The following is a 24,701-nucleotide window of genomic DNA, read 5'->3' on the forward strand; positions in this document are numbered from 1 at the left end:
ATGCTGTCTTTTTTCAAGATTAGTTCTTGGGAAATACAGTTTAATGTAATTACAAGCTATCGAGAGATGGGAAAGGTTTTTTTTTTATTTTAAATGTGGGCTTGAATAAATAGATCCATTGAGAGACAGACAGAGCGAGTCACTTGGAATGCACCAGTCAACAGCAGAAATGTAAACATACTCCAGCTATGCTGTCTGCACTTGTACTTCAGTGTGTCACAGAACAAAACTACTATTAATGTAGGCTGACTGCTGTTCTTGTTGAATTCATTATGGAGTCCATCACAAAATCCAGTTTGATTTGCCAAAAGTGATCGGAATCCCATTGCATGTGACACTGTAGAAACACGAGAAAGCAGGAACTTGCTGCAACAGAGGCTCTGATCTATCTTAAAAACAGATGTAAGAAGTTGGTTTGCAGAGCTGAGCAGGTTCAGTGTAACAGCAAATGAATAAAATGATGAGGCCAACAGATCTTCCAACCTGGAAGGCAGTCTCTGCCTTCCAACGTGTTCATGCATTCTTATCTCATAGATAGGTGGATCTGCCATGTATTTATCTTCATCCAGTACCAGTCCTAATAAAACAGCATCCACTTAGACAGTTGTTTCGTAATGATAATAGAGTACAGAAAGTCACTATCAGGATCTTTGAGAATTCTAGTTATTATAAAGCAGCAGTCTATTGGAAAGAAAAAAAAAACAACATAATTCTGATTGGCTGTTCTGAAACTAGACTTACTCCAGCAGCTGTAGGGGAGCAAAATGTGTTAATTTGTCTGTTTAAAAGCAGTTTGTTTGTCATAATTCTTGATAGTTTTTTTTCCCATCTTCTTGACAAGATGAATGTTATGAAACCTGATGCTGTAATTCTATAGTTGTGTTGTTTTGTTTTTTTTCTGAGTATAAAAATTGTGTTGTATTTGTGAGGAATGTACAACAATGATACCAAGAGGAAAGCTTAGATACAAACAAAACTATGTAGAATTTGTCTAAGAGGCTTTGCTATCTGAAAGATAGTTCTGAACTGCAGGAATCTTCAGCTTGCACTGGTGGGATCTCCAGGCAAAGAATTTCCTAGATTCTACCAGACTTCAAACAGCATTTTTTTTCTTACATTCTTTCTTTTAACTAGGCTTTGGGGGATATTAGAAAGCATTAGATACCATCCACCCCTACTCTGTGACCTCGTGGCACCCCATCTCGAGTACTGCATCCAGATCTGGGGCCCCCAGCACAAGAAAGACATAGAGCTGTTGGAGTCGGACCAGAGGAGGGCCAGGAAGATAATCAGAGGGCTCTCCTATAAAGACAGACTGAGGGAGCTGGCCTTATTGAGCCTGGAGAAGAGAAGGCTCTGGGGAGACCTTATTGCAGCCTTCAAGTACATAAGAGAGCTTATAACAGGAGGGAGGGCTGACACATGTTCTGATAGAGATAGGTCAAAGGGGAATGGCTTTAAACTGAAAGAGGGAAGGTTTAGATTAGGTGTTGGGAGGAAATTCTTTACTGAGAGAGTGCTGAGACGCTGGCATAGGTTGCCCAGAGAAGCTGTGATGCCCCATCCCTGCAGGTGTCAAGGCCAGTTTGGATGGGGCTCTGGGCAGCCTGAGCTGGTGAGGGGCAGCCCCTGCCCATCCATGGCAGGGAGGTTGGAACTATATGAGCTTTAAAGTCCCTTCCAACCCAAGCCATTCTGCGAAATTCACTTTCCTCATTTTTTCCTTTTTTTCCTTTTTATGTATTTCCTTACACTTTTTATGTGTGTTTTGTTTTTTTTTTTTTTTATTTTGACGTGAAATCATTTCTGTCTTCAATTGCAGGTTTATTATCGGGTCAAAGGAAGGATAGCCTGTTGCTGTGTTTCATGCTTAAAATGTGCTGAGAGTGTGGCCCTTTGACATGGCAGAGCCATAGAATGGCATGGTCAAATCCTACTCTGGGCAATAGTTTTCTTTTGTGTTATTGAATGTTTATAGAAAGTTTTGAAATTTTTGGAGGCAAGATCATGTGCAAATGCAATATTTTATTAAAATATTTAATAAGTGTCTGACCCAAAAGAAGGAACAAAGATGTCTGTCTGCTCTTACTTCTATAAGAAGTAAGTTACTTCTACCTGTAATTATTTCTACAGAACATAAATTACATTTTGCACTGCTTTATTCTGTTTTCAGAGGATAATTACGCTAGAAATTCCAGCCTTCTTTCTCTCTCTCAAAAGCCAGTCAGTCTGTGTCAGTCTGTATATATATAAAAATGAATTGACTACTTTCAGAATATGAGTATAGCTAAAATGGGAAGCCCTTAACCATAAACCATGGTAATTCACTCTGAAAGACGTATTGGAAGCTGGTAATAAAGGATTGGAAATTTATTTCTGTTGAAATCTGATAGCAATTACTCCTAATTTCATACCTGCTATTGTAATGAAGGGAGGAGCCTGTAATTTCTTCTGCAGTCATCTGAGTATTTCTAATGGAATCTTGGTTCGGAGCAGGAACATGGACTTGTTTACAAATGAGGCAAGGCAGGATGCAAAATGGACAGTACTGTTTGCTCTATTTATGAGATTGGAGTCTTTTATGAACTCAATTCTAACGTCTTAAAGTAAGGTTCACAGCCCATTGGTCAGGAGGGACAAGTCTTTCATTCTCCAATGTTAAAAACTGATGAACCCAGGATGCTTTTAGTATCCTAAGAGCAAATAAGTGTTCCAGAAGTGTTACAACTTATTAATAATCTAACAGTCATGCTTTGGTGTTTTGTTTTTACATTAACATGTAACAAAATTGCATTCCCCTGTGTATATTTCCAGTAAGTGGATAGCAGTAAGGAAACTGAATTTAAAAATAATAATAATAATTAAAATCATAACTTCTGCTAGAAAAGTGGGTTATTTTGTTTTTCTTTTTTATGTAGCTGTAGTGTACTCAAGGCTTTTCTTTCATGTCTACATATGCAAAACCCAGACCTGCGGAACTGTTCCATGTGGTGAGCAGTCTGCTGAACCCAGACTGTTTTGCCTGAGTAGCAGATTTCCATATACCTCATTGCAAGTTTGTTTTTTTATTTATTTAGGCTCTGTTCCTTCAAAGGGGTGTATGACTGCAGACCTTTGTACCTGGCAAAGTGATACGTTATCGACTATGAGGAAAACACAAGGGCAGGTCCCACTGGAGAGCAAGAGCCTTGTTTTGCAGAGAAGATCCTTGTTTGCAGGCAGTTTAATCTTTCATGGTAGCAGCATGTAAACAAGAGGCCACAAAGTAATTTAGGTTTTTAATTGTACCCAACAAGATTCTGGATGTTTAGTACATGCTGTAAGCCACGGTGCGTAATGGAAATTCATATCTGTTTTGATTGGTAAGAGGCTCTAAGAAAACCTTAGGTCAAAACGACTGAAAGAGAGTAGTGTGGACTGTAGCTGGTTGTTGCTTATACAACCTGATTTAAATTAAAAGTGCTAGATCTTTCCACACTGAAAGAGTTTATATCCTCATCAACAGCAGCAGCTTTTGGAGATTACTTGGGCTAACCCCTTTCTCCAAGCAAGGCCAGTTGTTTGGCTGATTTTTGAACACCTTGAAAATAGAGAACCCCCAGGCCTTATGGACCCCTCTTCTACTCTTTAGTTATTTCCTAACAGCTAACCAGAGCTTCCTTTGTGATAGCATATCTCCACTGCATTTCATGCTATCACTGTGTATTTCTGAGAGGATTATTTCTCAATCTTCTCTTTCTTTTTCCATTAGATACTTGAAGGCATCAATATGTCTTCAATATCAGTATGCCTCCAGTAACAATAGGCCTTCAACTCTCCTCTCAGATACCCTCTCTCCCTCAACCTTCTTGTAAGACTGAGGAAGCCCATTTCTTTCAGCCTCTCCTCATACATCACATACAATCTTTCTTGGCTGCCACTAGATTTGGTCTAGTAGGTAATATTTTGTAATGGGAGGACCAAAATTGGAATGAGTGGCACAGCTGACATTTGCATTTGGCCATTTATTACTCTGCAGTCTACATTATTGCACTTAAGCTTTGCTACTTTGATTGAAGGTGGATTTTTGAGTAATTCAATCAAAATCCTCTTATCCATATATGGGAAGGTGTCTCAACTCTGCATCTGATTGAAGAGGCTGAGAAATTGTAATGAAAAATATTTCCTGAGAGCATGCTTTATGTTAGTGATATTCTTGATTGAAGAATTACAGCGAATAGATGGTATCACTCAATACTTCTTGTATCATTGCAAAACAAAGTAGATTTTCCACATTATGCCCCCCTGCCTTTAAGTTTGGAGCAAGAGGCCACTGTAGCAATAACTTCAAAGTCTCAGGGATTGTGTATGTGATGTACTTTTAAACTAATTTCTCTTTGTAGTGCGCTTGGAGGATCATCTGCCCTTCACATCCCAGCCTTTCCGGGTGGAGGTTGTCTAATCGACTACGTACCCCAAGTATGCCAGTTACTAACAAACAAGGTAAGTTACTGAAGATAACTCAATTTTCCTTTCCCTGATATAGTGTACTGTACAGCAGTAACACACTGCAGTATTTCCTGGGATCATTTTCCTTCTGCTAGGTAGTAGGGCATGTTTGAGGTGATCTATACAATGAATAACTTCTTGGTAAGAGTTGAGTACCTAAGCAGTGCACTGAATATAATGAATCTTTTGGGTGAATGATCCTAGTGTGGATTTTTTTATTGTGAAATGCTACAGTTCAAAATGTAATGTTATTGTATCATAGAATACTGTATTGTGTATCATTTTACTAGTGAATATGAATGGTTTGCAAATTATTTTTCCAGTCAGAAGACAGCAAAGTGTTCATATCATAATCATTGTATATCCTGAGTGCTCGAGGGAGGATTTGATGATTTTTCCTCTCATCCAAAAGAGCAGAATCAGCTGCCTACTTGGATATTTATGCAGTAATAGCTGTTTAAGGTTGCATAGACTGAAAAGGTTGTGTTCTGGCTAGTGTGCTGTTTAAACAAAAAAGAGAGAGTACAATAGTTTGAAAGCTTCTCCATTGTTTAAGTGTATTTTTCAATACAAAGCCTAGGGGTCAAATCTAGGAATCTTCCTATTACATATTTCCTATTTGTATCTCTATATGGTTTTTACCCTTGTCCAAATGAGGAAAATAATTTTATCTTTTAGAAAAAGTTCCTCAAACTATGTTTCCATAATTAGATTGGAATCTGTCTTTAGAGTTGTTTTTGTTGTGGTTTTCTGTTAAAATTATTTTTCTTGCTTTTGACCATCTGCATATGCACAGGACTGTTTTTATCCTTTTTTAAACAAAGTCTCTTAAACAAACTTATCGTATGTTTTCTTTTTCCCAAAATAACATTTCAGATCCCACACAAAACCTTCAAAATAATTTCAATTTTTTTATAAAACAAAATAAATCTTGATCTACAAATAGATTAGTTTAAGGGGTACAAGACAGTACAATCATTGCTGAGAGCTGAGAGTTTGTCAAAAACTTTAGGAAAGCATTTGCTGGTCAAGGAATTCTAATATTACTATAGCCAATAAAAATATGCTTCCTATTCTTTTCATGTTTGATAAAGAAAAAAAGATTTGGAATTACTATTTTTTATTCTGGAAGGCAAAGGACATGAGGAGTCATGTACTGTATCATACTGTAACTACCCAAAGTAACCAGATGCTCTTTCAGCCTGGCAGCATTTGCACCGTTTCTGTTATGGGTCAAACCCTATTCACAGTATTCTGCTAAATAATCTCATTCAAATCAGTAAGAAAACATCTATGATGCAAGGGGGATTTTGCCTTAAGTCTTCCAATTTTAGGATTGTTGGATTTTGCTTGTGTCAGGATGGAAGTCTTTCAAAACATAGAATGCCTCAGTAATTGATACTCTCCACTGAGTAGACGGCTCACTGGATCAGCATTAAACTGCAGAGAAAGTGTAGAGTTGAGAAGATTTTGTTGGAGGTGCAGTTTTCTGAAAACATGCAAGATCCTTTGTTAAATTATATAGATATAGATATAGTTATAGATATATTTTACAACCCAAATTTGATTTTGACTCTTAGCCAGCCATCACATCAGGTAATTACATTTTGCCTATCACCAGTCCCTTCTTAAACTTCAGCAAGGCATGCTTGTGCATTTTTTTTTCCACTCCTTACTTTGCTTACTGAAACAGCTCTTCAGTACATTGTGAAATATTGAATTTTACTTAGAAGTGAGTGAAGAGATGTCTTTACAAGATTTTTGCTGTGCTGGAATCCACTACTTGTTTTAAAAGCATTTTAGGTTTCTTTGGTAAAATTATGCAAGCTAACTGTGGGATTCAGATTCAGAACCCTGTAAGTCTTCCTTAACAAGGGATATATGACAGATTAACTTTTGTTTGTTTTTAAAGCTTCTCTTTTTTTTTTTTTTTTTGAGGTACAATATGTTATTCAGGGATACCATAAGAGGAGAGAGTATATCGCAGCCTTCCTGAGTCACTTTGGAACGTAAGTTTTTTTCACGCATTATTTTGTGCAGCATGGGGAAAGTGTTATTTTATTCACATGGTCTTTGGTTCTGTTGCCAATATCCGGATGAAGTCTGGTCATTCCCACAGAATAATGGATGGATAATCTCTCTATGGAATGAGGTTCCAATGAAGTGTCCCTCTAGTGTGAGTTGCTGATCTGATTTTACTCTGAAAACAGCTGATTGTGAGAAAAGGACATAAGGAGTGTGCTTGCTGATAAATAAAGAACTGGAGAGAGTCTTTCAATAATAGGCAGTGACTGAAGTGGGACAATGTAAAAGTGGGGTATGGTTCCAAGCCTTTCAGGAGCCAGAAACCACTGCTTGACATAAAGTCGTGATTGGAGACCAGCTGCTCCCCCATGAAGCAATACTGGGACTCGTGAGAGAAAGATTTTTTCAGTCATGAATTCCTGCAGTTCAAAGGTCCCACGGCCGAGCACAATTAGACTTTACATTCACAAAGCATCTAATATGGGGTGCTGTAGAGCTGTGAAAGGTAGACATCTCAGTTTTCTACCCAAATTCTGACTTGAGCAAGAGTCCAGGAGCTGATGAGACAGCTAGTACCTGATCAGCAATGCTTTGCCTCCCTGGGAGAAGGGAGCTTATGCTTCTGTGTGGCAATTTAAAAAAATTACATGAATATTAGGAAGCCCTTCAAATTCCCAGTCTCTCAAGTGATAGGAAGTTTGCCTACTAACTGTTTGTTAGTAGGCAACCAAATTTTGTACAGCTATAAGATAGATAACAGTAATTTGAATTTGATATGTGAGTAGACACAGATGAAGACTTAATCTGTGTGAAAAATGATTTTTTGTCTTCTGAGAATTATTTGATCCAAACTACAGAACAGAAGTGAACCAGATACATTTGTGATTTTGTTTCACTCATGAGGTGCTTCAGTAGTCTGATTCTGTTTCAGGCTTTTAGAAAATACCTTCCTCTGCTGGCTGACTTTTAATGTCTACTGAACAAGCATTATGTATTTATTTTTTAATATTGTTATGCTGTGACTTTTGTATATATAAGCTCTTTCTATTTTTCAGATTTAAACCCTTCTCAGCCTGCACAGTTTCAATTTTACCATGTCCATTAACTTAATTTTAATAAATTTTTGTAAACTGATAACACGCAGGAAACCTGCATATGTACAGTTACTGCCAATTTAGTACTACAGATGCATTAAAAGGTCTAATTTCATTTCAGAATATATATTTTATGTATTGGATATAACCTTTCTTTGGATAAGAAACTCCAGGGCCGCAGCTTAAATTTAGTTAGAGAATTGTGATTGTTAATAAAGTAAGCATTGGAACCTTCTGAACAAATGAAAAAAGCACCAAACACTGTATTCCTGGATTTATGTATTTCTTGTTCAATGTTAGGATGGATGCTGGCTAAAAATTGTATTAATGTTTTGTTTTTCTTGTTGATAGTGGTGTAGTGGAATATGATGCAGAAGGCTTCACAAAGCTTACTCTGTTGCTGATGTGGAAAGATTTTTGCTTCCTTGTTCACAGTGAGTAACTCTTTGCCTCAGGCACAAGTGTCTATCCTCTTGAAGTTACAAGTTCAAAAGGGAAAAAGTACAATTACAGGAAACAATTTAAAAGTTTTAGCTATTTTTGTCCAGGACTTAATGTATTTTTTTTAATATGTCCATGACGTTTTGAAAACACAAAATCCCACTCATACTTGGAGGAGAGATGATCCACACTGATGGAGTGTGCTGCTTACTTTACAGAACACCAAAAGTTTTTCTGGTAACTTGACTTGAGATTGAGTTCCCATCTGTAACCCCTCTTATCAAAAGTGTCAGTAATGAGGAACAATACTGTGCCTAAGCTGGGGATACCTAAAATCTTATGTAACTGTCAGGAATCAATTAAATGATTATGATAATAATGACAATTCAGTGTAGGGAAAATAAAAGAAAAATAACACAATGCTGCGTTTAAAAGGCAAACTTTTTTTCATAGGATGAAATTATTCCAGGCAAAATGCCTAACAGTTTTCTGCAGCGTGTAGCTGAATTCTTCATCATTTGAGATCTTTAGATCAAAATGGAATCGCTTTCAAAAAGATGTTTTAACTGAAATTGATAGTAATTGCTTTGTTTAGGAATTAGTAACTATGGCCCCGTTACTGTCTTACATGTTAAATAGAAGTAATTACGAGGTCAAATTCATGGATATTAAAGATATTTTGGTGCGAGGAAATTCAGTCATCCTTAATCTTTTCATTAATACACTTCTTGTCTTTTTCAAATGATTATAACGTAGTCTGGGCAGCTGCAACATTGGTGTTTGTTAACACTTTAGCTTTGCAGTATTTCAGATTACATTGCGTTTGCTTGTGAGCTAGATTTTCATGTGGAAACTATTATGTCTAAAAGAAATCTGAATTTCTCCTAGATTTTTTAAAGCAAGAAGGGAGGATTGTCATTCTACACATAAATCCTTCTGCTTGTATTATGTTTGAGATCATTAAAATAGATCTCAGTTAACCCTTTCTCTTTATCACCTGAGATTTCTAGGCATTACATAATTCTGTTCAGAAGTAGTCTAGAAAGGGCATTCTTGAAATTAAAACATGTCTGTCGTATTAATACTATATATACATAGGGGAAAACACAAAATAAATCTGAGGTAGTTGGAGAAATTGTCCTTATTGCATCTGTATTTAATTTTCAACTACATGCCGTCACGGCCACTTGTATTCTGTGAGATGCTTCTTCTTTATGTACAACTTCATGAAGATTTTCTGCCTTTCTTAGATGCTACTCGTCCTGTTGGTGCTAACAAGTGCTGTGGATTTGATCTTTGCCTTGGGCTAATATAACTAAATGTTGAAGCAGTTATATTTCAGGGGAATCAAAATTCAAATTTCTTTTAAATAACAGAGTAAGTTTTGACTGTGAAGTAATATTCAGAGTGCTCAATTTAACTGACATGAAAGCTACAATTATAACTGAATAGCTTATCACTATGTATTAACCCTGTGGCCTTAGAAATCATACAGTGGCTTAGCTGTGTAAGCTATTGCATCACTCACTTGCTGAACAATCCGCTGCAAAAACATTTATGTTCCATGTACTGAAGGATATTGCAATGAAAAGCCTGAAACCTGCACTTCATTTCCTGAGTGAAGTAATGTAGACTTTCATCTCTTAACCACTGACATAACTATGTATATTATGGTTGAATATTTAGCAAGCGTCTAATAAAATGTCTGGGAGAGATAACTATAAGATGACAACTGTTCTACTTTATGTATTTGCTACAGTATGTGGACAAAGCATTCAGAGAAAAATAAATAGGTCAGTGTACAGCAAGAACCGTGGCAAATCGAAAGAAAGAAACCATAGTAAATTTTACTGGCACTTTAGTTTTGGCTAAAGTTTTAGGTTTTGCTAAGGTTGTGAGATGCATAAAGCCTAAAATGAGTTGTATTTCCTTTAAAAGATAAATACAGATTTTTCAGAAATAACTTAGTTTGCTGCTTTTTGCAATTGTTTTCATTCAAAGTTGCAAACTTGTTTGGAACGAGGAAAGTAAAATACACTTGAAATTATTCAGAGTACTGTTGCTGAGCAAACTTAAAGAAAGGGAGGAGAGAAGCTGGAAAGATAGCTTTGGAGTGAAAAAGCTCAGTAATCTTAAAATAATTTCACTTGCTAAAAACCACAGATTTGTGCAGTAATTTCAGAATGGGTATCAAAGTCCATGCCTTAAAACACAGAACTGTCTAATTGCCAACTTAATCATTGGATTTATTTAGCTGCCTAAGTTGTTACATTAGATCAAAGGGCAGTGAAAGGAGCGGTTGTTTTAGTGGTTCACTTCTGAGAATTGATTAAGTGCTTTCAAATATGTGACAGAAGAAATGAACGTTCAGAGAAGTTCATGCATGGACACAGGAAAGGAAATCATTAATCAGGCTTAATGCTTTTGATATTGATACCTGTTTTGAGGAAGGCTCAGAATGAAGCTTTGTAAGTTAATATCAATATACTGCTGATTTCTTTCTCTAGTTTTTTCTAAATCAGCTATGATTTGTTTCTAGAGATGGATGTTTCTTAAGCATATTCCTGCATACATTCAGTGTGTGTATACCATATGTAAATACAAATTACATCTGGGCATAATTAAGAGATCTTATTGCTATGGGCACAAGAGTAGGACTCTAAACCAATTTGTATATAGGCTTTTCAGAGATTAATTTTGATCTTACAAGATTTTTAGGTTGTCAGCGCAAAAGAGTTGAACAAAAGTTGGAACAATTGCGATAGCAAATGAAACGCTGTCTTAGTGGTTATTTGTTTAAGATGTCTTGAAAAAGATGAGTGTTAAACTAAATAGTTCTTGTTTTGTTGAATGGTATGTTTGGGGTTGAGAATGCTGGCAGCTGTCAGTGTTGGTATCTGAAGTTTTTGTGTGATCTCAGACTGAGTTGAAGTTGGTAGGAACACTTGCTGCCACTGATCTTAGCTAACTTCAAAGGATTAGAGCTTCTGTGCTGGGTAGTACCAGTGACCTGGCAGGTCCACAGCGCTGGTCAAATGAAAGATGGAAGTTTAATTAAGAAGCTTTCATGGCGTGGTAGTACCAACTGGAGTATAATTTTGTACACCTTTTTAGCTCTCTGTGCTGTTCTCCAATGACCTTTACCAGAATTCATCAGAAATGGGCAACATCAGCAAGCATAAGGCGTAGAGCATTAACTGGATTATGGGAGGTTGTACCTGTATCAGGCTGCAAACAAATATCCTCTTCTGGATTCATTATTTTGGCAGAAGCCATCAATGCCAGCTTCTGATGCATTCCCGTTTGGATGTTACCGTCTGCAGACGTTTGTCAGCAAAGCAATTTGTGCCAGTGCTGTTGAGCACAAAATGTGTTCAGCTTATGTGGTTTGGATGGTCTGAGCTAAATAATTAGGGTTTCCTCACGTAAACCTCCTTTGGATTTGGATTAGCACATCTGTCCACAGCATCAGAAAGTAAGCAGAAATCAGCTTCAGAAGTAAAGACAAAGAGTTTTGGTAGCCATTATTGTCAGATGAAGCTTGAGTGAGGGAAAAGTAAATGGCAAGGAGCATTAGGAGCTGAGAAGACAAGTTTACAGTACTGTGGAAAGAAAGTACAATTTATTCCAGTAGTGCTCAATGAAAGAGGAGCATATGCCTCCTCACTGTAAGTAAAATTGCATTGAAGAAGTAACTCATTCTGTTAGTTCTCTTTCCAAGCAGAAATAGCTCTGTAGACTTCAGGTGCTGTTTTAATCACTCTGCTGAATTTAGATAAGTGATAATTTTTGAAGCAGCTGTTATTCGTAGTTTTAAGATGCTTTGGCCCTGTAAATGAGATTGTCCCACTCTTGGAAAGTCAACAGAACAGAGTTTCATGAGCCCCTTTGTTTATTACCCAGCAGCTGTTGAAATAAGTTAGATTTTGTGGTAGAAAATGACTGGTAAGGAGGTTTGGTAGTCTTAAATGGAAGAGGTTTCCTGGATTAAGGTGTTGCTGACCACTTACTGTTTGCTGTTAGGGTTTAGGAAAACTTATGTGACAAGGCAAAAGTTTTTTCTTTCATCTAAGATCTTTCTGGCTGTTCTTCTTTTTGAAACTGCTTCTGTAGATTCTTACTTAAAAAATCACATGCCTATCACAATTCCAGAGTAACTGAGATAAGAAGGCTTAAGAAATACTTGTTTATCTGAGCAATTTGGAATCTAGAACCTCAGACTGTTTCTTGTAAACATTCCTGCAGATATTTCATTAAAACTTTACGATCAAAACTAGAGGCAGATAGAGTCGTCTGGTTATGTAGGACTTAGAGGTCTTGTTACCTGTAAATGTAAGTATAATAACACTAATGTTAACTGTGAAAGTAGCTAGTGTTTGCTGTTTTGATACAGTGCTTAATGCAGTTGGAATACATGTCTTACTGGCTCCTGTGTGCTGCTCAGAATATGAATAATCATTTGACCCAGTTTGATAGTTCTGGAGATTTTTTTTTCCAGTTTTATATCATGTAAGACTTGTTCGCATAGCTTTGGAACTGAAAAGAGGATAATCTTTGAGTTACTTCTCTTCACCAATATCAGTGCCTGGCAGTGATCACAAGTAACACATAAAATTCCAAGAAAAGTAATCCTTGGAGGAAATAAAGATCGCATTGGCTCTACTTCTTCATGGAGGTTAGTCTGACTGTGAAAGAGAAGTCTCTTCAAGAGAAGCTATGGGAAAATAAACTGTTGTATGCCCCAGCTGTTTTCTGAGAAAGGGCTGTTAAGGAGAGATGTGATAAGGGCTCACTGTTGAGTAGAATATTTACACTGAATAGCTTCTGTGTGTAATTGAGGTGTTTTGTTTTACTATACAGTGCTTTTGTTGTATTATTCTCGCTGTTCCATAGATGAAAAAATGACTGTGAAAACCTAGGGAGAAGACAAAAAGAGTGAACATGTCAAATAAGAAATGGAAGAACAGAGTGATACACAATAGTTTCAGGAGAGCAAGGTGGCTCAATAAAGATGTCAAGCATAACAAAGTAAATGTTTCAAGAGTCCATCCAGTATGTGAAATTCTGTACTGATCAAAAAAGCCCAAAGTCTGCCAAAATTGCATGTGGATGTCATTTCATTCTGAAATGAGAAACTGGAGATTAACGAAATCCCAGTTATGTAAAACTGCCCGGAAGAAGTCAAAAGCCATTTCCAGTCTTATGCTTGGGAGTAATTTTTTGACTATTCAGTAAATGTCTCTCATGAGACCATTTTTTCCTCTGAATCCCAGAACATTTAGTCACCAGCATGTATTTCTTTGAATCTGGTGAATAAAGCATTCTGTGATGTTAACAGTGCAGTGAGGTATATATCGCTGAAGTGAATTCAATGAGAGTTGCAGATCCATTGGAGGGCTGTGGATTGGACAGTATGATGGGAAAGTAGCCTGAGTTCTGCACTTAACTGGGCACAGTCAAGAACTAATTCCAGAACTGTGCTGCAGCATTTGGTAATTTACCTTTTGCTGATCATTTTTATTTTGCTTTTTTTTATTTTCTAAGGGATGCTACCAACTAGACTTAGTTTGAAATCCTATTGAAAGCTGATAATTTCATTTTTGTTGTTAAGAGTAATCTCCATGCTCCTTTGATTCCATCTTGGGAATTTACTTTTACATGTGCTAAATGACATCCTTGTATTTAGATGTTCATAATGGTGGCAAGTAAACTTGAAAACAGATGTGTTCTTTCCCTCTTATTCTGTTTTTCTGTGTTCATTTTGTAATCACTGTAAAGTAGATTTAGGTTCGTATTTCCATTCTGTTAAAAAAGTGGAGTGGTCACAGGACAATTCATAAAAGTTGGTAAGACAGCAGCAGACGAGAAATAACTTGTGTGAAATAGCAAAGTATTTTTAAGCCACTTTGGATTGTATCTTTAATTTCTGAGAAATGCATATATTTGACATAACCTCTTAACTGGCAGTGTACTGCTGTAGACATATTTTTCCTGGAATTACAACCATTCTAACAAATCTCTAAGAAGGAGATTTTATAAAAACTTCTTTCTTAATTGCACTGCTCTAAAAAGTGAAATACTGCTTTTCTTGTCTAATAGTCCTATCTAGAGCACTAGTACATGTCTAAGTTTGTGGCAGCCAACTAATAAGGTCTTACAAGAGATGCCTGAGATAGGGAAGTCGTATAATCCTATTTCATACGCTCAGTTTTGGAAAAAAAGGAATTAAGTCACAAAAAGTTGTTGACAGAGCTGGGTCTTGAGTACAGATTCTTGGTACTTTTTCTTACTTCAAGTATGTGTCTTGTTTCTATGCTTTCTAGTGTTGTCTCGCATAGCATTCACAGATGAAGATTTTCCTTAAGGTGTGAATTACATGAAAGGGGTGAGACACAGCAAGCTGAAAGGTGCTCATGATAGCAAGCAGAAAACCAATAGAGAGGATCAGCATATCATAGGTGCATAGGGATCTTCCCTGGGTTCAACAGTAGACAGTACTGCCAGAAAAAAATAAACAAGGTGAGACCGTGGAATTATTAAAGATATAAAATTCCTAGAATTGAGACACAGTTCAGCAAGGATTTACCCTGACTCGCAGGATAGCCTTGCTGGTCACAAATGAAAATGAAATAAATCAGTTTCCTTTCAAATCCCAGGCAGCATTATAAACAGGAAAAAAAAACTTACCTTCAAATCTTGTAAGAGTCAAAATGTCAGTGGGAAAAGCTGATGTTTTTAAACAGCTGCTTTTCAGCTCCTTGAGAAGTCTTCATGTCCAGTTGGAAACTAATGTAGAATTTCTTAGCATTTAGCAGTGCGACTCTACTGTGAAAGCAGAGAAGTTTTCGCATTTTCTCCAACAGTAGCATGCTATGGTCATCAGCCTGGAACAGGAGGAGAAAGGGCCAAGGAAGACACAGATTGTAGTTGCTAACAGAGTAAAAAGCAACTGTATTTAAAATATAATATTTATGCAATTCACATAGAGAAGAGGCAGCTTTTAGTAGCATCAATTTCATCACCACTTGGAGAAGTTACTATAGAAACTGTTACAGAAGAAACAATAAAAGGAAATAAAAACGGAAGGGGAGGAATGAAGATCTTTGAGAATTTGAAATAAAAATGAAGTGAAATGGATGTCACTAGCTGAAGCTAATGAGGTAAAAATAAAAAGCCTTTGTTTTAATTAAAATAATCATGGTTACAGGAATTAGAGAGGGAAAAGATCTGTGAGGCCAGTGTCGTTTCTTTGAGCTTAGTATAGGATTGTGAGATATTCCATGGGATATTTTTGGTGGGTAGCCCAGTCTTGCTGTAAAAATCCAGGAGTATGATTCAGTTGGGTTGAGAGATGACACTCAAAGTTACATTGCTTTTTCATGATCTAAATATGTAAGTGAAAACTGCTTGAAGGATCTCTTGCTTTGATCTGTGACTTAGTTCCTCTGTAAGACTAAACAGAGCATTCGATGGTCTTGTCTGCAGCACATTGTAGCTTAAGGGATTTAAACAACTGGCAGTCATGTGTTTGGTTTCTTTTTAGATACTGTTTTTGAATGAAGTGTGGAGTGTTTAAAAAACAGCTACTGTTTATTACAGAGATATGGATTACTTTTACAAATGTATCATCTTTCTATATCAAAAGAAAGTAGAAAAAGTAGTAATAACAAAAAAAATCTGGTTGCCATTGGGGCCTCATCTGTATTGTAGTTCTCATTGCCACGAGAGATGCAGCAAACACGAGACAGTCCTCTTTAGTTAAGAAGAGGTTATATTTTTATTTAGAAAAATTAAATGATACATTTACTCCAGCCTCACAGAAATCCACAAAATAAATCCACTCTCTGTAACATGTCAGAAGTGTTTAATCCATCAGAAGTTATTGTCTCCATTATTCTGAAAGATTCAAGGGCTATCTAAGAGCATTGAAGTTACAAATAATCATTTCTGTGTTTTAGGCTCTGAAAGTGTGCATTTCTGTTAAAGATGTCATATTATTATATATCATTAGGGGATGGGACATACTCTTGGTGTATTTCCTAAAAAGAATCACCAATTCTTATTTCAAATCTAGCCCAAACTGAATAGAACTGAAAGTCTTTCCTGTCCAATTTAAAGAAAGAAAGAAGAAAAAAAAAAAAAAAAAAGAAAAGAAAAGAAAAACAATTATTTTATGCATTCCCCAATGTCACAATGAGCCAAATCACCAAAGTTACTGCCAGCACTTTACAGTAACGATCTTGTGTGATAGAGCTAACGCATTAAAACAGTTCTAAAGAAAAGATTCCTCAGCATTTTTCCCCCTTTTTTAACCAGGCTGAATTCTTCCTTATAACTGTCTAACAACAGTATCTTCTAAGCATCTCACTGTGATCCTAACTTCCTTCCTATTCTTGAATACTGTGCTGTCTGATAAAGGTCAGGAAGATTTTGTGGAGTTATGAGGATCGATCATTATACAAATGCTGTTAACTGGGCTGGCTTCTCAGAGAGCTGTATTGTTGCCAGATCCATTTCCCAGTACAAATCAAGGAACTGTGAATGTTATGTACTCAGTGAAATTGTCATAATCCCCAGTGTTGCCCTTTTTCCATTACCTAAAACAACAGTCGCATTCCAGTATTTATCTTTTGTTGCTTACTGCAGTGCATTCAGTTAATATATAACTGATGCAGTTTAAAAAAAAAACACATTGTCATCTCTCTTTTTTCCTAATGCTTGCATATTTTGAAGCATTTTGCATAGAAGTAATCTGTTATACAAGTGTTCAGTTTGCTGATGATACGGATATTTCACATAGCAATGGCAGACTTAATTGTTTTCAAAACAATTAAACAGCTGTGATATCAACCACACCCCAAGTGCCATAAGTGTCTCAGCTGAAATTCCATAACAGCTTTTCATTTTACATTTGGAATTTTGAGAGGTTGATTTCAAAAGAGCATCTTCCTGCAAAGAACCTGCTTTTCTCCAGCAAGGATGTCACAGCCCTAATCTCTTTAACAAAACGCAACTTGCATGACTCCGCTCTGTTGACCTAAAATTCCACACTCATTGCATTGATATGTTATTTGTCATCCTTACTCTCATTCTTGCAAGACTCTGTCATTGGACACCAGATCAGGATAGCTGTGGTATTTTGTAATTCTCTGTGTGTTTTAAGCCAAATTGAGCCTTTTGGTTTTTGCCAGTAGAATGTAGGCTAAAGACCTTCAGCACAAAAGTATCGAGGAAACATTCAGTAGGCAAAACCGCCTTAAAGAGATTTGTGCTATGCCACTGCAGTCCCCAAAATGCTTGTCACTCACGGAACCTATTCAGATTGTTCTGTAGTTACAGTGACCAATATGATTCCCATAAGGCTTTCTGCACTGGAATTTCTCTGTAAAAAAAAGTAATTTCTCTTGAAGTTAGATGAAAATTTTTCTCCCACCATACAGGCTGTCTGGATCAGCTTTCCCATGGGAGAAGCCATGTCAGAAAATGTACCAGAGAAAATGTTTTTAAAATATGTGGTTTTAAAATTATGTGGTAAAGAGCATTATGTAATGTGGTATCTGTGTTACCATTGTAGATTCATGTGACTCTTGCCCACTTTAAGACATCCTGAAAACTGGAGAGGTCTGAGTTCGAGGAACCTTGTGGTTTGAGGCAATTCCTTCAGATCCCCACGTTCTTCCTCCCAGCATTATGGGCTGAGCTGCAAGGAAGTGTCCAAGCTAGCTGTAGCAGAGAGGATGTGAAATTCAGTGAACCAAAAAAAGAACAAGAAAAATGATTATGAATATGTACTAAGAAGAGACAGTTCTGGAGCCTGGGATATGTATTTCCTGTTTCCATGAATGATTTCATCAGAAATGCTTGAATGCAGAGGCAGTCTCTAGCCTAGTTGGATGATAAGCAAGGAGTGAGTCAGGGAACTTCAGGAAGAGAACGAATAGTATCAGGCTACGATTGTGCAGTGTTCTCTGGAGGTTTGGTTCTAGCACATCCTTCCTGTGCTCTTCTTTTTTCTGGTCACATCATTCAGAACTTTTTACATGTCCGTGGTTTTTGCATGTAGTGGTTTATTCTGGTACTCAAATTCAGAAAGAGCTGCATTTAACTGTGTAGAATATTATTGTCACTAGGTTTCAGAAGAGTTGGGCCCCACGTTCTGGCTCTCAGCAGTCAATAGGCAGACCAACCATCCTGTCTTTGTTCCTTTATTACCTATCTGGACTCGTTAAATAGCCTCACTGCTCATGAAGGTGCTGTGAAGAAATTTTGTTAATATTTTACATAACTGTCATCATATCTTACAGTGATTAGATGGTCACATGAGGAGAAAAGTACATATTTAATCAGAGCAAGGCTTCACTGTTACGCAGTTTATAAATGCAGGAGGGTAAAACCTGTCAGGGAAGATGGAAGAGAATTGTGTCTCATGGGTGAATTCTGGCCAGCCGAGGAACAGAATTTGAAAGAATGCTTTGTTATCCTCTATTTGAAGGTTGCCTCATAAAGCAAATCTAAATTGAATTAAGTATACACAGGCAGTGAAGTGTTGTAGAAGTAGAAAGCTCCGGATCAGCCAACATTTATGATGTGAAACGAATTACAGGTGCAATAAACTGCAGCACATTCAAGCAGCCAGAAGGTTAATGAGATAACCACTACAACATCATCTAAATATTAAAACAGTACGTCATGTTCAGTCAGCAAATGTTGACTTCTGTGAAAACAGACTTCTGGATTTACCCATTGTCTTACAAAGGTTTGATAAACTGCTTCTCTAGAGGAGGAAAACATTACGTGGAAAAATTTCTGTAGATGTTGCCATCTAAATACTTCAAAATGTTTGTATGGTCAGCATGCACTTCAAGCATGGGATTGTTTTTCCTTCTGTTCTCCCCAGTACATAAAGAGAGGGAGGGGAGCACTGTGGTAAAGCTGCCTTTCTTTTTTCCTGAACATTTTTACTTCAGGAACCCCACAGCAGCACTGCAGTGCGCTTTTGCCAAGACATCCCTTCCAAATTTCATGTGTCGTTTAAAAAGCTGTAAAATGAGATGCTGAAAACATTACTTTAGAATTAATAAGTCTGTCTTAATTGACTCTGTAGTTGTTGACATAAGCTTAGCTTACCAAACTTGGAAACCTGTTCCAGATCTCAATATGATTACTCTTTAAGATCATGAACAATTAAACCTTACTGCTTCATTGTTCTTAAGTCATTCATGCTTTGGGATTTTGGCTTGAAGGTAACTGTGTTGTGAGTGTATGTATGCATTAAATTTTAAGACAAGAAAAGCAAATTTCTCTCAGTTCTCAGTAGTTTCTCCTGCTTCAAAAAGAGAGCAACTTCAACTATTTATAAACTGTAATTAAGTTTCTTTACAACATGACTCATTCTCAACAAGCAAATCCTTGTTCTTTTGCTTTCTTATGAACTGTGTGGGAAAATTAGAGTTCAATCACTGAAGAATTTACTCAATGCTTAATTACCCCAAACAGCCCTCCAAGTTCTGCCTCATGTAGAGCTTTCATAAAGATGTGATTTTCCCTGCAATGTGGATCTCTACAAGTTGACTTTAAAAAAATAGTCTGTAAATTTTTACAAAGAAGAAAGCAGTATTTTGCTGTAGTATTGCCTTCTTTCTCAGTCTGCTTGTTCCTTTGATCTCTTCTCATGTTAATAATGCGATGCTTAGGAAAGCTAAAGTAAGAAATCGTTATGATTAAATTACTTAGAGCATGAAACTGAATTAGAAAGCTTTACTTTCCTGAATGAGCTAATGGTTTAAATTTTCCAAAGGAAATGTTTCTATTTCTGTGAGAGAAGGGGTAAATGGGACTTCCTCTGACATAATTTTCACTTTAAAACTGAGTTTGGCAGCAAGATTTTTACCTTCATAACCAAATATTAATGCTTAACTGCACGACTTGTGTAAGCTTGCTAGCTGAAGTGACTCACTTACGTAGATGAAGTTATTTTTAGAGAGATAATTTGCAATGTTTAGAAGAGAGAAAAAGAGAGAGTCCTACTAAGAGCTCAATCCCTCATTATAGTTTACAAAGCTCGTGAACCCAGCATCTAAGCAAAAGATGACTAAGCAAAGGGTCTATTGGTACTTTCAGGAATTTACAGACATGAGTCATCTGCTTATTTTCTGCAGATATATCACCAGGATACTTTGTGAGTCAGCTGTTATTTGGAAATAGTACTTGTGTTCAACATGAATACATTTTTGTAGTTCTTAAGTAACTGCCATGTCAAACCAAAGCATGTTTTTGTAGTTTTTGTCACTTGGGTGTGGATTTACAAAAGTAGTGTGTTGTTTTTAACTGTGATGCGTTTTTCAGGATGAAATCTAAAGGCTGTGTGAGATGTAACTCTGATCACTCTCACCTTTGCCATGTTAAGTATCACATGGAGACAGGTCTTATTTTGTATTAGTGCATAGGTTTGGAGCCAGATTGTATGCATGACCAAATTAAAAGAAACATTTACATTATCAGCGTGTGCCACCTCGTAAAGATGTCATTGCAACTATGAGCAGAATTTCACCTTTCATCTTCAGAGCACCTTACTAGTGTTGATTGTTAGTGGCATTTGCTTATTTTTTACATGTACTATAGCAACACTAAATCCAAGCATTTTGTACACTTGCAATGTCAGTGGTCTTGCATCCACTGTGCCGGAATTAAGCTCTTGCCTTTATTTCCTACTGCTGAAATAATAGCTGGTTACCTTGACATACGTATAGTACTTTACAACTCAAGGCTATTTCCTGTTTACTTGTCTCTTAGGTGTGGTTGCGTTCCAAAATTAGGGGCAGGGTTGTTTGTTTTGTTTTTTTTTTTTTTACTTTGGTTGGACTCAGCTCACACCTTGTATTAAAGAACTACTTGGGGCAGAAGAAATGGTTGTTTGACAATTTTAGGTGAATAGCAGTGGAAGCAGTCAAATCAAAGGCAGATCAAATTGTTCAAAACTCTGCTTGCAGTCCACTTTAATACTGCTATTAGCGTGATGTGGGATGTGAAGTTTTAATTCTAAATTGATTATATGATCATAGAATCATTAGGGTTGGAAAAGACCACTATGATCATCTAGTCCAACCTTCAACCCATTGTCCAACTGTTGACCCATCACATCAATTCATGTAACTGTTTATAATGTGAATGATTCCTGGAAATTCCTATACAGCTTTCGGTTAATAGAAGAAGAAATTCTTTTCTTCCATATTTTGGTGATACCTTTGTTGGATTTATACTCATTTATAAAGTTGAAAAGCTTCTAATAAATGGAATTTTCTCTGTTATGGTAGCGATGTCTTGATTATGCATTTAAACAGTGTTTCTAGTGCTAGATGCTTTCTCTGAAGTGCAAACCTTCTATTTTAACTATCAGGTACAAAAATGCTGCTGTTTGCACCCTTTAGATAGACAAAGGTTTTCTAAGGAAAGGTAACAAAGTCAGAAATTCTCGAGTAAAAAAAGTTAAATGGAAGGACTAAATTATCCTTTGTGTGTGCTACTAAACATTGTTATTCTTTTCACACAGTGACAAAACACAAGCATATGGAGTGGTTTTCCTTTGAGGAGTTGGTGCTTGAGAAGGAAAAGGTGCACTAGAGGAACAGAGTTGAAACAGTGAGAGCTGAAGGAGTATATTTGTCATGTTAAAGCAGAGAGCTTTGCCTCCTATTCCTTTCTGTGGTGAAGTCCTTGAGATTCTGAGACACGCACTTCCCATCTGTGAGGGGAGGAGAGAGCTTGCTTACTGGTAGACAGCCTCAATATGCCAGTGTTTTTCAGGGATATTACTGAATAATCATGTTACAAAGAGGAATTTGACAGAGTAATCTTGGAGCCTAACCTTTATTACATCAGTGATCTGCCCTTAAATTAGCAGAACTCTGCCCGTGTCATTACTGTTTAAATATCTGCTGGAAGCTGCTGTGTGAGCTGAGTCACCGGGGCTTGGGGAGTTGTCACGTGTAGCTCAGGCACCGGGTCACAAACAGTGTGATCGTAAGTGATTTGTTTTATTTTGAGTCTGCAGCTGGAATATCACATCCAGTTTCGTGTACTTCGTTACTGTGAACTCATTTACTTGTAGAGCTTGGAGAGTAACTTAGGGGAAAGGGAGCTGTGGTTTGGCTGATGCGCATCCAAATATTCAGACGTGGTTAGAAAAAATGAAGGAACTAGCAGGATGATAGAGGGGAACTTAAAAGAAGGAAATCTTTCTTACGCTGATCTCAGTCCATGAACAGTGATCTCAAAGGAAGTGCTAGAATCTCTGTTCCATGAAGCATTTTGAAAGTAGAAAATGATGTATTACCGAGTGCACTGGAGGGGAGATCCTGTGCTGCCTGTGAGTGAGTTCAGGCCTGTCATGTTCCTTTTTCTTTCTTAAAATTCTGTTTGTAGTGATTCTGCTCTTTGTTTTGGTTCCTATTTCGGCTATTGCAGCCTTTTTAGTAACTTGGGGTTTTTTTTCCTTCTCTTTAAGAACTACAAAGTGACAAATAGGCCAAACATGGAAACCAAGTTTGTTTGAATGAATTAAAATCTTAACTAATTTATTTCACTCATTGCAGTGCCAAATAGGAAAAACATCTGAAAATTTACATGGAACTGCTGCACAATTGGAGTATTTTTTCAACTTGGTGATTTCCAGAATTGCAGTTTGGAGGATAACAGAGAGTATAATCATAGCTACTTTCTAAATGAAGTCTACAACTTCAAAAATACGCATTTACCTGTTAATTTTTGTGTTAGATTAGAATGCAAATGTACAGGAGTGTTGATAATTCCACATTTCTAAAGCCTTCTGAAATTAAATGTAGACCAAAAAATCTTAAGCATAAATGCAGCAATGAAAAAGCTAAGCTAAAAAATAGTTTCAGACCACGTTATTAAACTGTTGCAGACCATTTTATTGTTCTGCCAGAGGAAGAGGATCATGAGGCAGTGATAAGCAAAGGGAACTAAAAGGTTCTGATTTTTATTTTTAGTGAGATATTTTTGGTATTAATGACTTTGCAGTGTGTTTTTGGTTTTGTGGGGTTTTTTTTGTCTAACAGATGACTGAACATTGAGGTCTGTTTTAACTCATGACTGAATCTTTCTGCATCCTTTGTCAAATCATTTAACCACTTGAAGTCTCAGGCAGATAATTAACATAGAAATGCACTGGCTAACCAATTTTAAACTATATTTTATGTGAAAATGTATCGGTAAACAATATGAGGAAATCATAATTTATAAGAATTACAGAAGTGTATGTTTGAAGCAATAATCACTTTGTCCTTTTCTATCACCTGTCATCTGCGTTCCCTGTAAAAAAAAAACAACAAAAGAGTAACACAATGTATATATTTTTATGACCCTCTTTTATTTTTTTAATTCCAGTTGACCTACCCCTGTACTTTCCTCGAGACCAGCCAACCCTAACCTTTCAGTCCGTCTACCACTTCACTAACAGTGGGCAGCTGTACTCCCAGGCCCAGAAGAACTACCCGTACAGCCCACGCTGGGATGGCAACGAAATGGCCAAGAGAGCAAAGTAAGTCAGCTTGCTGTTTTGTTACATGGTCTTCTGGTGATGGAAATTTCACAGGTGTAACTGTATGTTTCCATCATTCTGCAAGCTAAAGCTGTTTTTGTTCTAGTGTACTCCTAGTATTCCCTTATATGAGTCCAGACAGATACCTTATTAATCATGCTTATAACACGAGTGCCAGAGGACTGATCAAAACAAGATTCTTCTGCTAGGCACTATAGAGACACAGAGTAGTGACAATCTCTGCTCCAAAGAGCATCCAATCCAAATAGACAAGATAGCCCGCAGCAGGAGTAATCTGCATGATAGCAGTCAGTCAAGGTATTGTGTTGGTGTATGGGGGGACCCTGGAGGGGGAGCATGTGAGATGGAAAGAGGGAGGAAGAAAAACCTGAAAGATGTGCTCTTATAAAAAGGCACAGAAGCAGATAGAGCAAACCAGTAATCCAGCATAGTAGACAGTCCTGCCGGAACTTGAGAAAGTTACCTGAAAGTCTGAAAACTTTTTTTTTGGTTTCTTTGTTTTTACTTTTCTGCTTTCCATCTGCAGTTTTTTGACAGGCCATAATTTCAGCACGGGTAAATCCCACTTTGGTCCTAATATCCCTTGTAGTTTAAGGTGACAGGGCAGCGTCTCCAGAGTGATTCTGTTTTAAGGATAAGTTTGTGTGGGCAGCAGTGCTCCTTTTGCATGCTATGTGTTATTTCTGTCTTCTAAAGAAGCTGAAGAGATTTCACCTGGATGGAGCAATATCAGTGGTGGCCTTACTGCTGAATTTAGGGTTTACAAAACAAAAAAATAAAACAGCGGCGACAAATTTAAGCAGGCTGATCATCAGTTGTCAGCACAGAAGTCCTCAAAGTGTATAAATAATAAGGCATATCGGAGTTAATGTTTTGACTGACAATCAGAAGATTAAATTAAATTAGCAAAGATGCATCAATAAGAGTCAAATGAAAATAGTTCAAGCTGAGTAAATCAGATGAATGGCATGGTCAGAGACTGATTGTAATTTGGAAATGATGGAAGCAAATAACAAATGACTGAAGCATTTGCAGATTTTGTAATTTTAATTGTATGGAGAACATCAAGTGAC

The 24,701-nt window shown here is 37.0% G+C and overlaps 1 protein-coding gene across 2 annotated transcripts in view; it reads left to right on the forward strand.

Annotated features, from left to right (window-relative positions):
• BABAM2 (BRISC and BRCA1 A complex member 2) overlaps nucleotides 1-24,701 on the forward strand; it is a 158,935-nt gene that overhangs the window by 113,773 nt on the left and 20,461 nt on the right. For both annotated transcript variants that reach the window (XM_042889467.1, XM_042889457.1), the window contains 4 exons: nucleotides 4,383-4,482; nucleotides 6,427-6,497; nucleotides 7,959-8,041; nucleotides 23,454-23,607. In XM_042889467.1, the coding sequence (XP_042745401.1) occupies nucleotides 4,383-4,482; nucleotides 6,427-6,497; nucleotides 7,959-8,041; nucleotides 23,454-23,607 (408 nt within the window). The remainder of the gene's footprint in view (nucleotides 1-4,382; nucleotides 4,483-6,426; nucleotides 6,498-7,958; nucleotides 8,042-23,453; nucleotides 23,608-24,701) is intronic.

Source organism: Lagopus leucura, unplaced genomic scaffold (assembly GCF_019238085.1).
Source record: "Lagopus leucura isolate 7727_CA_CO unplaced genomic scaffold, USGS_WTPT01 Super-Scaffold_73, whole genome shotgun sequence".
Taxonomy (NCBI): domain Eukaryota; kingdom Metazoa; phylum Chordata; class Aves; order Galliformes; family Phasianidae; genus Lagopus; species Lagopus leucura.